The sequence below is a fragment of the Trachymyrmex cornetzi genome, unplaced genomic scaffold, assembly GCF_001594075.2.
Source record: "Trachymyrmex cornetzi isolate Tcor2-1 unplaced genomic scaffold, Tcor1.1 scaffold302, whole genome shotgun sequence".
NCBI classification, from domain to species: Eukaryota; Metazoa; Arthropoda; class Insecta; order Hymenoptera; family Formicidae; genus Trachymyrmex; species Trachymyrmex cornetzi.
In genome coordinates, this window is record NW_017297714.1 from 356391 (window position 1) to 368228 (window position 11838).

The following is an 11838-nucleotide window of genomic DNA, read 5'->3' on the forward strand; positions in this document are numbered from 1 at the left end:
GTGTTGCATCGATCGGAAGAGATAGTAATCCGACGGTGCCAAGTCTGGAGAGTACGCTGGATGAGGGAGAACTTCCCATTCAAGCTCTAGAAGTGCCTGCTTCACTCTTTTCGCGACATGCGGTCGAGTGTTATCATGCAATAAATGTTGGCTACGGATGATCTTTTTTGCATCAATTCATTACTCAATCGGTATAATTGCTGTTTGTAGCGATCACCTGTAACGGTTTCATTTGGACCCAAGAGTTCGTAATACAGCACACCTTCCTGATCCCACCAAACGCACAGCAAGGTCTTATGCCCGTGAATATTCCTCTTCGGCGTTGAAGCGGATGGTTGACCGGGGTCCACCCATGATTTTTTCCGCTTGGAATTATCAAAATAAATCTATTTTTCATCGCCAGTCAAACACTTCGGATAATAAGCGATGCTCTTCAGCTGCGGTTTTCTTGAGGTCGAAGTAATGAAGAATCACATGTCGGAAAAACAGCTTATCGCGATTCATTTTTAATCGATTGGAAAATCTTTTTGGCGTCGAGAAATCTAACCTGTGAGGATTGAATCACTTTCAGCGATGTCTAAACTACAAAAGACATGTGACTTCATTGTCGAAACTCGCCAGCGTTGGAGCCAGCACCCTCTAGTAGTGAGCGGCAGGAATTAAGTTTAACACCTAATATATAGAAAATAATATAAAACCGAGACATTTTAAAAGTGACATTTAACATTCCTAAATGATTTATTTATATAGAAAAAGAGAAAAATATCTGTCTTAAATTCCTTATATATATTACATAAATAATATTAAAAAGATATCTACAATTTTTTAAAATATTATTAATCTTTATATGAGACAGACATTTTTTTGACATGAAAATAATGTTAATCTACAGTCTGTGTGTTCTCTTTATCAAACTTTTGAATATTCTGTTTTACTTTAATTTATAAAAGCGTTGAATATTACGCTCACATTAATTTTACACTCACATCAATGTGAATGTAAAATTGTAATTTATTTATTGTTTTAAAGGTCTGGAATCAATCGCGGCCACCTTGGCTTAATGCGCTGATAAAGCCGTTGAAGATCATGATGCAGCCTGTAACTGAAGCTCTTTTAGAAGCCGCGAAAGTAATTACCATACAATAATGTTTACGCGACGTGTGATATTTGTTGTTTTTTATAACAAATGTTTAATTTTTTTTAATCATTTGTTAAAATTCCAAATAATATCAAGACTTCACTACGGTATCATAAGAGATGCAAAATAAATTATAAAATTTAATATTGCTATGAGAATTACAGCGTTAGAATAAATTAAAAAAAATTATTTTTAGACAGGTGCCAGTATATATCAAGCCATGTCCCTTGCGATCGGCTGTTTCGCCGAGTTGTATGTGACCGCCTCGACTCCGGTTTTACGCACCGCGTTCGCGTTAAACGACAACATCCCAGCGCACTGTCGGCCGATCGGTGGCAATGTGTTGCTCCAGGTATTATGCGCCGCTCTGTATTCCACTCTGCTGGATGTGTCTGCGAAGGGCAAGAACGAGCCCCATGATACACCGAGTTCCGGGGACACGTGTTGCGAGCTGAGCCCCTTCAATCCATACGATAGATCTACCGCCGCAACGGCACTTGCTGAAGCAATTTGCAGCATCGACGAGGACAATAAACATACATCGCAGATAGACTCCTTTCTACTTCTTGTAAAAGATAGGTAGGTGAGTTACTTCGTAATTATATTATCCTTAATTGTAGAATAACAGTAATACTGATATGATTTTTATAAACTAACAATTTTCTACCGTGTGATGTTATAAATTGCATTTATAATTCTTTCCATAATAATTCTTTATAATATAATTCTCCACAATAATTAACTACTGGAGATATAAAAGAAGTATAAATTATAACTTCTTAGAAAAAGTTTATTGCTCAAAGTGCTAGATTTGTCTGTACCAGAATTAAGAATGTGGTATTGAATTCGGAGTATTATGCGTTTTTAATTTAAAAGATGTTATAAAATGTTAAAAGATGGATTTGGGATTAACATTTGTTGTATGTTATTGTTATGTGTCATGTTTTATATTCAAATAAATGCATAATAATACACATTATTATGAATTATATTTACAGCTTGAATTTTGAATTGTATTACAGCACTGCGTTGGATTATTCCTGATTTATTTATTTATACATAAATATAACTCGCCTTTGGATTAAATATGAGATAAAAACTATATTATGTCACATATAATTTCATAATGTCGTTACGAGCTTATGTTTGCAAGGAATATAAATTGTGCATTATACTATATGAAACTTTAGTTTTCTTAAACTTATCATTTAATAAAATTTCTATAAAACGAAATTTATTAATGCAAGATACAATTGAAACTAGCGTAATTATTTCAATAACTTGATTATATTTAATCTAATTTAATGTCGATTATAATAATCTTATATATTAAAAAAAATTTTATTTTATCTAAGTGGAAAAAAGAAAAAGGAAATTTATTACAGCCTTAGAAGAGAACATCAAAATCCGAGAAATGGTAAATTACAAAACATGGCTTGCGTCATTGAGACTTACACGGATGAATTGTTATTCACGAATATCGGACGACGTTCTTTAAAAGTGAGTAAAGAATTAGAAATGTTCGTACATTTGCCGCATGAGAAACGGATGCATAATGTTTATGAATGATGTTTGTGTACGCAGATTGCATACGAATATCTAGTTCGAGCGTCCGACTGGGTATTAAGTAATTTACGTCGCGGTGAGGAGAGTAGGCAGGTAGATTTGATTAATCTACCTGAAGTCTCGCCCATCGTGAAACCTCTCACACATATAATGTTTCATATTGAGGACACATGCTTTGATCAAGTTAGTGATTAGAGTTACACGCCCCTCAGTGATAGCTACATGGAAAGAATGGTTTTACTGAAGAGCATCTAAAAGTTTAACTAGCAAATCTGACAGATTTGAAAATAATTATTTTATTAAATCATCAAAATAATTATGTAGAATGTTTCAATGTTGATGACAATGCTATAAAAAGTTTTAACATTTTAACATTTAGTTTAAGCATCTTATATAATTATTTTGATAATCCAAATAAAATTATTTTCAGATTTATATTTAGTTAAATTAAACATTTTTTTATTTTTACTTCAGCAAAATCTTTCTCTCTGTGTATGGATCTTCAATACGAATTCAACTGTGCTTATAATTAGCACACGCATTGCAAATAAATCGTGTATATTTCAGTTTATGACTAATTACGAGGCAACAAATTGGTCAAGGATATTAACAATGCCTCTATCGATTACTTTGGAGCGTGTACGAAGTCAAGTTCTCCTAAGATCGGAATTCAAGAACATTGGAGATCTGAGCCATGAAGATAAAGAAGTGGCGCAATCTATCAAAATGATTTGTTCATTCGTCAGGTCAGCACGTTTTAAATAAGTCATTTGCACACGTAGCGAATAATATCTCTCTCGTAATTTATTCAATATGCTTGAATTTTAACTCGGTAATTAACATGTAGATATGTTTACTCAATAAAACGGATTTTCGAAATCATACACAGAAAGATACTTTTTCCTATGATACTTTTTCAAGTTTATAACTTTTGATAAGATATTTTGCAGTAAAATGTAGGTTGCATTTTTTGCATTTTATATAATGCATCTCAAAGTAAATAGTCGTCAATTTCTTCTCGTGAAAAAGTTCGTGCGAATTACTTCTTTAGTACCGAAAGTTTTCTATTCCAATTTTATTAAGGTCTATTTTTTGAAAGTTTTAACGGACTTTTAATCTGCCTGGAAAATGAGAAAATCCTTTTAGCAACATGAATTAAGCGTTTCCCCGTTCTTTCCTAATTCTTTCCCCTTTATTTAGATTAGCTGCCACCACGAACATCAAAACTTTACTACGTCGAAGAGTCTAACTTCTATTATTTTATTAATATAACTAACGTAGTTATGTGTTGCCAGTAATTCCATTCATAGATGATGCATTCACGGAGTAATATCCGCGGAAAACATTCTGCCACGGGACTTACATGGGAAATCAAGAATTTTGTAGAACACATTTGCTTTAGAGGAATAAATGTGACACAGTGTTACATAATAATTTATTTTTAATTTTGTAAATTGACATATCGACATATTTGTGAGACGCGACCCTCTTTCTGTGGCGAATATAATTAATATTGGATAATATAGTTTGCATTTTGCATCAAAGTTTTACAATCGATCTCCATTACGCATGAAATTGTTAAATTGTTACAGCCTCTTCTATATATACGTCATAGATAATGCAGATCTTTTTTTCTTTTATAATACAACGATCATATTATTTGGCACATTTATTATGAGACTACGCCTATTAATCGATCGATGGACCAACAGGCCAGCTGTTGAAAATTATACAATGTCCCAGAATTATAAAACAATCTTTCAGGTCAGATTTACTACTTTCTCTTTGTCTTTTCAAAGAAATATTCAGTGGAAGATCTAATTATAAAATCAATTTATTTAATAATAATTTAAGAAAACTGAGAAAAAGCTCTAATAAGTTGAAGCGTAAATGAACAATAGAACCTATACTTTATTTAATTAATCAGTTTAATTATATTAATAAAAATAAATTACTAGCCAAATATATTAAATCGACAATTAAGACAAGTAATATTTTAATTTTTTCCAAAGAAAATAAAATTACTTTTCGATTTATTAATAAATCACCCGGAAAGTCTGGGATGCTCTGCTGTATAACATTAGGGCATGGGGCATAAAGTAATTTCTATATTTCTGTGCCGATACGTGTAATTAAACGAAGGGACAATTGCGAAGAGAAAATTGTAACGATCGAAACGTTTAGATTGTTAGATTGTTATCCCACGAATGAAGGACTTAGGCCAAGTGTCCTTTTATAGCGCTGTCACTAATTAATGGAAATGACGACGAGGTAGAATGGCGAGTGCAATTGTACAAGAAAGATCTTATAGAACGTGTTTCTCTTAAGTTGAACAGTGTCATGAATCTCGCAAAATCTTATACACAGCGAAAGAATCGATTACCGTAAAAATGTCGTTCTAGGAACGCGTCGCTTCAGATTAACGCGCGCGCAAATCAAGCGTGCAAACAATGATGAAGTTCTCTTCACGCCAATCAGTCATTCGCCCGATAACACGAATTGTTTTCACCAAAAAAGCTTCGCTTTTCTTTTTAGAGAGAGTAAGAGACACGGGAATTTTAGGGATGTTACCGCCAGTCTGGGAAGCGCGCGCGCAGATCAAGACGCAATGATGATGAATTATACATAATTTATATTGTACAAGAGAGGGTGGTCGCGCGTTTTCATCAAGAAACAAATCGGAAAGATGCCCCTGGATCAGCTTCGCCGATTAATTGTTGTCGTCGTATCCCGCCGCAGCCGCCGCGCCTAGGGGTCTCGGCAGAGCTCCTGCCTGTAACACACCGCGAAAGGACGCTAATTAATTAATTGCTTGTGAAAATCCAGTTAATTGCGCATATCATTCGCCGATGTCGCGTAAATTAAAGCCAAAGAGAATATTCAAACTGCATGGTGAATGTCTTTGAGCAGCGATGTGCGAACTATCATAAAATATAAAAACTCATGAAAAGAATGATTTAATTTGTATAAATGATTTTAATAATTTAATAAAATTATTTTCAAATTTGTGTGGTATTTAGTTAAATTTTGAAATATTTCCGCAAAAATCGTTTTTTCTGTACATAAAGATAAAGTGCAAAGAATATACTGAATCGAAAGTATAATTGTCGATACATAATATTACAGGGTTGGGAAGTAACGCGTTACTTGTAACGCCGTTACCGTTTTCGTTACTTTTTTCAATAACGATTGTTACTTTTTTCTGTCTGTAACGGTAACGATAACGTCGTTACATTTTTATAGTAACGGTAACGAATTTAGCCGTTACGTTTACCGTAACTTCATATTCCCTATTATTTTCTTTTTTTATATAATTTATTTTTAATTTCTTAAAAAGTATTTTGTACTTAGTATCTTATACTGTGTTCTAATAGGCACTGCCAATGTTGAAAATATATAATTCACATTACATATATATACTGTAAATTTTTGGTACGGATAATAAATATTGAAATACACATAATAGAGTAACCCTGATGGAAATAAATCGTTGAAATCGCTGAAATTTCTATCAATTGACTCATTTCATTATGAATTATGCTGAGATCTATTGATAAAGATTTCGTCGATTTATTTCCAGGGAATATTAACGTTTAAAAACAATGTTTAATCTATTATCTGTTTAATCTAAATTCTTATAAAAATGAGTACATTAAAATAACGATATTATCTAAGTAAAATAAAGAATTAGTAAAACTGTAGATAACTTTAATATAGAGAAAAGCTTGTTCTACATACAAACTAGTTAGTTGAGAATTTCAAGTTTGAATATTTATTTCACATTTAGTATTAAATTAATTATTAACTAATATAATTTTAAAATCTCATAACTTACTTTAGAATTATAAAAAAAGTAATTAAAAAATAACGAATCGTTACTTTTGAAGTAACGATAACGGTAACGAGTTACTTTTTAAAATTGGTAACGAGTAATGGTAACGAGCTACATTTTTTAAAAAGTAACAGTAAAGGTAACGCGTTACTTTTTCGAGGTAACGCACACAACTCTGTACTATTATAAAAATATGATCGCATAATATGCGTTAATTTAATATAAAATAAAGGAGCTATATTATATTACATTGATCAAATGTATATCTATGTGAAAAAAACGATTTTGTTAAAATATTTAAAAATTTAGATAGATACAAATTCGAAAATAGTTTTGGGTCTTCAAAATATGTAAAAACTTAAGCACGATGAGCAATGCTGCAATAAATTTTGACCTTCAAGTAATTAATTTGATTGTCTTATATAATTATTTTGGAGTACAACAAAATTATTTTCAAATCTATATTTAGCTAAATTTTTACTTCAAAACTGTTCTTTCCGTGTACACAAGTGCTGAATTAGGGATAGATCAAGATAATCAAATATAATTTGGGAAAGCTTATTCTTAAAACGAAGAAGAGCTCCTTAATATAAATAATACTTAATACGATCTTATCAGGAAAGAAATTGCGCGGCGTGATTGAATAAGGAAATATAGTCCAACTCTCGTTAGGGAAAATATCTTTCGTCATCATAATTTACATAAATATACATAAATTACATCATTAATATAAATGCGCTATTTGATTTGGATACTCCGCGTCGTACGTTATAAAACATTATTATTAATCACGTCGCTTTGTACGTAACACGTAAGTGTGCCCAATAAAGAGAAGTGGTCCCTTTCATGAATTACATCCACGTGTGTTGAATCGCTGAAAGATCGATATCACCGTCGTCAACGCGGTTTCGCTAATATAGATAAGAATTTCAGTAATGCGTCACGTCACCCTCGGAAATTTGTATTCGTCGCACATCCGCTGTCACGATTGCAAAAGCACGTTACAAATTTGCGATATGGCAGGGAACTTTTTATAGAAGGGGAGGAGGGAGATAATTGTTAGATGCGGTAGAACGAGAAGTTTTCCCCTCGTGATCCATCCAAACTCTTCAACTCCGTCGGGAAGTCTAGCCGCTCGTTTCTTCGTGTCGAGGGATAAGTTAGTTTTATCGTATTATTACAGTCGTTTGTAATTTGCCAAAATATCGACTTGCCTGCAGTCCTCTTCATCTATAACGACCATCATTTTTAACCGAGTTATGTAAGACGGGGACGAAATGTCCTATTAAGTATATAGAACAGATAACCGAAAGTCTTATTTATAAAAAAAAGATTTTGATAAGTTTTATCTTGAAACTAATTGAGAGCCGCAGTTATCCCAAGTATGACAAATAAATATACTTACTGGCAAAAAAATAGATTATTGTAACGTTATACTGGCCCATTTTCTTTTAACATATCTATATTAGTGAGTGAATATATCTATATATACGAAATAAATATTTACAAGATATAAATTCGTTCCTCTATCACAATATCATTAAACATCAGATCGATATTAATTTCTTTCGCTCAAGAGAAGATAAATATTGACTGTTCGCGACTTTCCCGCAGCGCAACGCGTTCCAAACATGGTGTTGTTTTTTTGGATGTATCGATAGTTGCAGAATAACGTTCCTTGATGTGACAATATATTGCTGTTAAAAAAGTCCTATGCTTCGTCGAGCGCACGAGGTGTCATAATGTTGTTCTGCCGAGCTTTTGAAGATGAAAATTTTGTATCTGCTCTCTCCTCGATATATCACGGGCGAGTTATATTGCAAGTTATAAACGGGAGCACATACCTTCGTAATATTTCATGTATTGTTCGCGTTGCACGCGTCTTTTGTATAATTTCTGAATATAACATAATAAAAATTGAAATCAAAATGAAAGAAGGAATAAAATTGATTTATTAAAACACGCGTTCTTTCATAGATCTTTATGAAGTAAAATTACATTCCTCTACTCAAATACTTATGTATGTGATAAAAGCAAGCCAAGCATACCTACTTTCGGCAAACATATAGGTACGCCCGTATGTAGACATCGTGTAACTTCAAAATGTAGTTTGCTCATTTCCTACATTAAAGTACATGTACTAAGTCGAAATGAATTTATTTCGTTGAATATTTGCCTTGGCATTTTCATTAAAAAGAAAGATAATAAATGTATGAATTAGTTTGCATGTGAAGTCGCAGAACATGGCCGGCGTTTCTCGTAATTCTTATGTAACAGTTCTCTTTGAACGAGTTCAGTAGGTCTGACATATTTTAATACATACACGTTAATATCTAGACAATTAATGTTACGAATGTTATAAAATATATATAAATGCTGAGAAGTGAAATTTATGCAAATTGAGATACGCTTTAGTTCTCCAAGGGAAGTTAAAAACCAAGAACCTTGTAAATTTATTATGGAAAAGTGGGAACTACAAATTGACCTCTTAAAATACCGTAAGATGGATAAATGAGAAAAATAATGTATGTACATAAAAATAATGTGATGAAGAAAATATGCGATGTTGAATTAAATCTTTATTATAGATAACATATCTTAAATTTATCCTCCAAAATGCAAGATAGAAGAAAGATAGAAGAAAGACGGTTGAAAGAAGAGTGTAAATCTGCAACACATATTACATGTATTTTTAAGTTTCAATGTAACTTTCATGTGATGCATATGAAGCCATTGTTATTTATGGCTAATGTCACTTATTTATTAATTGATATTAATTGATATTCTACCTACAGAAATTAGATTCTGTAATTCAATTCTTCGTTAATGTTTTAATACTCCAAATATTCGTTAGATGGACATTTTTCTAATTAATACCATGTTAAATATAATCCCTATCGCTATTGTCCTACGAGACAACCAGCATGCACGTCGCGACCACACTTCAGTGCAAAAGCTGCGTCACTCTCACTAATTACGAGAAAATTAATTTCCCAGGGAATACTCACGGCACATTAAGAATAGAATGCAAAGGGGACTCGAAAAGCATTATGAATTAAACTGCGCGCATTCCAGAAACAGAAGTAATTTATGCGAAACAAGAATATCCATTTCGAAGAGAATTTCCGATAACACGGAAATGTACTAAGTACGCATTAATTATCAAAGTCCTTTCATCTCTTTATCTTAGCATATCTTTTTTTATATAATTAATTGTATCACATTTTATATCAAATTGTCTTTATCTAATAAGTGGCTGCGTGAGTTATAATTTTAAAACGTACGTAATATATCAAATGTTAAAATTAGTGAATGTAAGGCAAAGAATGTAATATAATTTATTTATTTTAATCAGTTTAATGTTAGAGATTATTTGAATGTCATAATAAATTGCGTGAATTCATTAGCTCATTAATTAATCAACTCAAATAAATCGTTAAAGTACAAATGACCTACAAATAAATATTGACTATTATATTCGACATTTATATAAATTTCCGCGGACGTTTAACGATAAATAAGAGCAGAAAAGAAGAGTTTTATAAGATATATTATTAGAGTTACTTAGCTACTTTAGAGTTAAGATCTAAATGTGGCATAGATATTTTCTTGCGTTCTACATAATATAAAACACGTACTTTTTTACCATATATACATGTGTAAACAAGATGCCTATTAAACATAGAAAAAGAATAATCAGAATTACTTTTCTGTAAATAATGTCTGCAGTTTTAATAATGTCTTATAAGCCTATTACAAACAATTTGTAAATTCTCATCCACAGTGAAAATAGAATTCCATTTATATGAAACTTATGAAGCGTATACCCTGGTAGCAAGCTATGTAATTTTGACGTCAAAAGATGTCATTTTAACGTCAACTTATTACCAGGGTAATTATTATATAATTTTATAATTTCACATACTGTTTTGATATATGTACCTATGTATTTTAGTTATATACTTTAATGTATTTTTCATTCTTTAAATATTTTTTTATATTATGGGGCACGTATTATAATGGGCAAAATATTATAAATAGGATTATATTCTGATACTTACTATTTAAAGTGAACTTTTTTGCATATGCTTTTGAAAAAATACGACATTTTGAAGTACACGATCTTGAAATGAAATCAATATATAATATGATTAATGCAAAAATATTTAGGGTAGAGGCGAATCCATGGGCTTATCCAGGGGGAGGTTTTAGGGAGTTCAACTCTTTCACCCGAAATTTTTTATTAATTATTTCATTTGAGATGGTTCCGTTAGCACACATCCATTCACATCAGTCAGTACCTAATAATTTTTCACTATTTCACTAATGAAAATATTTTGTTTTGAATTGATCAATTAGTGATGTATTCTATCGAATTTGTCTCTTTCATTTTTAATTGTAAAAAACATACACTTTATTTTTTACTTTGTGTGAGTTTTTTACTTTTACATAAGATTTTTTTTTCTTCTGACCAAATAAGTAATTTTTAACTTCTGTTAGTTTGAGCATATAATAACAATATTAAGGAATTAAAAAATTTACTTATAATAACTGTATTGTCCTTTTTTAAAAAGAATGTCTTTAAAAAAATAAGTAAAAGTTACATGATATACGAAACGTAATTTTTTTTTTCAAAATGAGGTACGAGGAGACATTAAAAGCTGTAAAAATATTCGAATGAAATTTATTAACGTTAAAAACTGTTGTATGTGTCACAACAAAACAAAATTGGTGCAGTGACGTTCTTTTGAATACAATAGCAAAATTCTTCCTTTTTTTTGGTCCTCATTCCGGTTGGCGCATGGTACATCTCTGGATTGATAAAAACCTCCCTCCCTCGAAAAAAATTCCATGATACGACCATCGGGCGAATCGGATTACAGGGCGAATCGGATCAATCGTTAATTTTTTGTTTTAAATAAGCTGTTTTATGATGTTAGTTTCCGCGCGTTTCTTCTGCAATGGAAACAATAAGAAATTTAGAAGAAATAGGCACAACAGAGACGTCTATTAAGATGGCACAGCCACTTCAGCACAATCAAACGCGACCTATACCACATTTTTTTGCTATTTTTTTGCTAACTTTTTGCTCTATTCCCGATTTTTTTGTTCCAGCCAATTCGCTAAAACCCATGGCTGTACTAGCTTAAGACCAAAGTTAGCACAGCCATTAAGAAAAAAAGCGGCAAATGAAAAATCAAGTACATATTCTTGAAGGGCTATTTTTTTGCTAACTTTTTGCTCTATTCCCGATTATTTTGCTCATTGTTTAAGTCGAAAAATTCCACCAAGAGTGTGGCTG

The 11838-nt window shown here is 31.7% G+C and overlaps 2 protein-coding genes across 5 annotated transcripts in view; one reads left to right on the top strand and one right to left on the bottom strand.

Annotated features, from left to right (window-relative positions):
- Window positions 1-3469, top strand: part of LOC108762500 (uncharacterized) — a 10238-nt gene extending 6769 nt beyond the window's left edge. For 2 of the 3 annotated variants that reach the window (XM_018509528.1, XM_018509529.1), the window contains 5 exons: window positions 1030-1128; window positions 1335-1717; window positions 2524-2638; window positions 2723-2887; window positions 3272-3469. In XM_018509528.1, the coding sequence (XP_018365030.1) occupies window positions 1030-1128; window positions 1335-1717; window positions 2524-2638; window positions 2723-2887; window positions 3272-3469 (960 nt within the window). Of the gene's footprint in view, window positions 1-1029; window positions 1129-1334; window positions 1722-2523; window positions 2639-2722; window positions 2888-3271 lie in introns of those variants that run through there. The other variant, XM_018509530.1, reaches the window with a different exon arrangement.
- Window positions 3470-4755: 1286 nt separating this feature from the next.
- The window catches only part of LOC108762490 (short neuropeptide F), a 33838-nt gene continuing 26755 nt past the window's right edge, over window positions 4756-11838 (bottom strand). The window contains exon 4 of one of the 2 annotated variants that reach the window (XM_018509510.1): window positions 4756-5477. In XM_018509510.1, the coding sequence (XP_018365012.1) occupies window positions 5415-5477 (63 nt within the window). In that variant the 3' untranslated portion in view covers window positions 4756-5414. Of the gene's footprint in view, window positions 5478-11321; window positions 11493-11838 lie in introns of those variants that run through there. The other variant, XM_018509511.1, reaches the window with a different exon arrangement.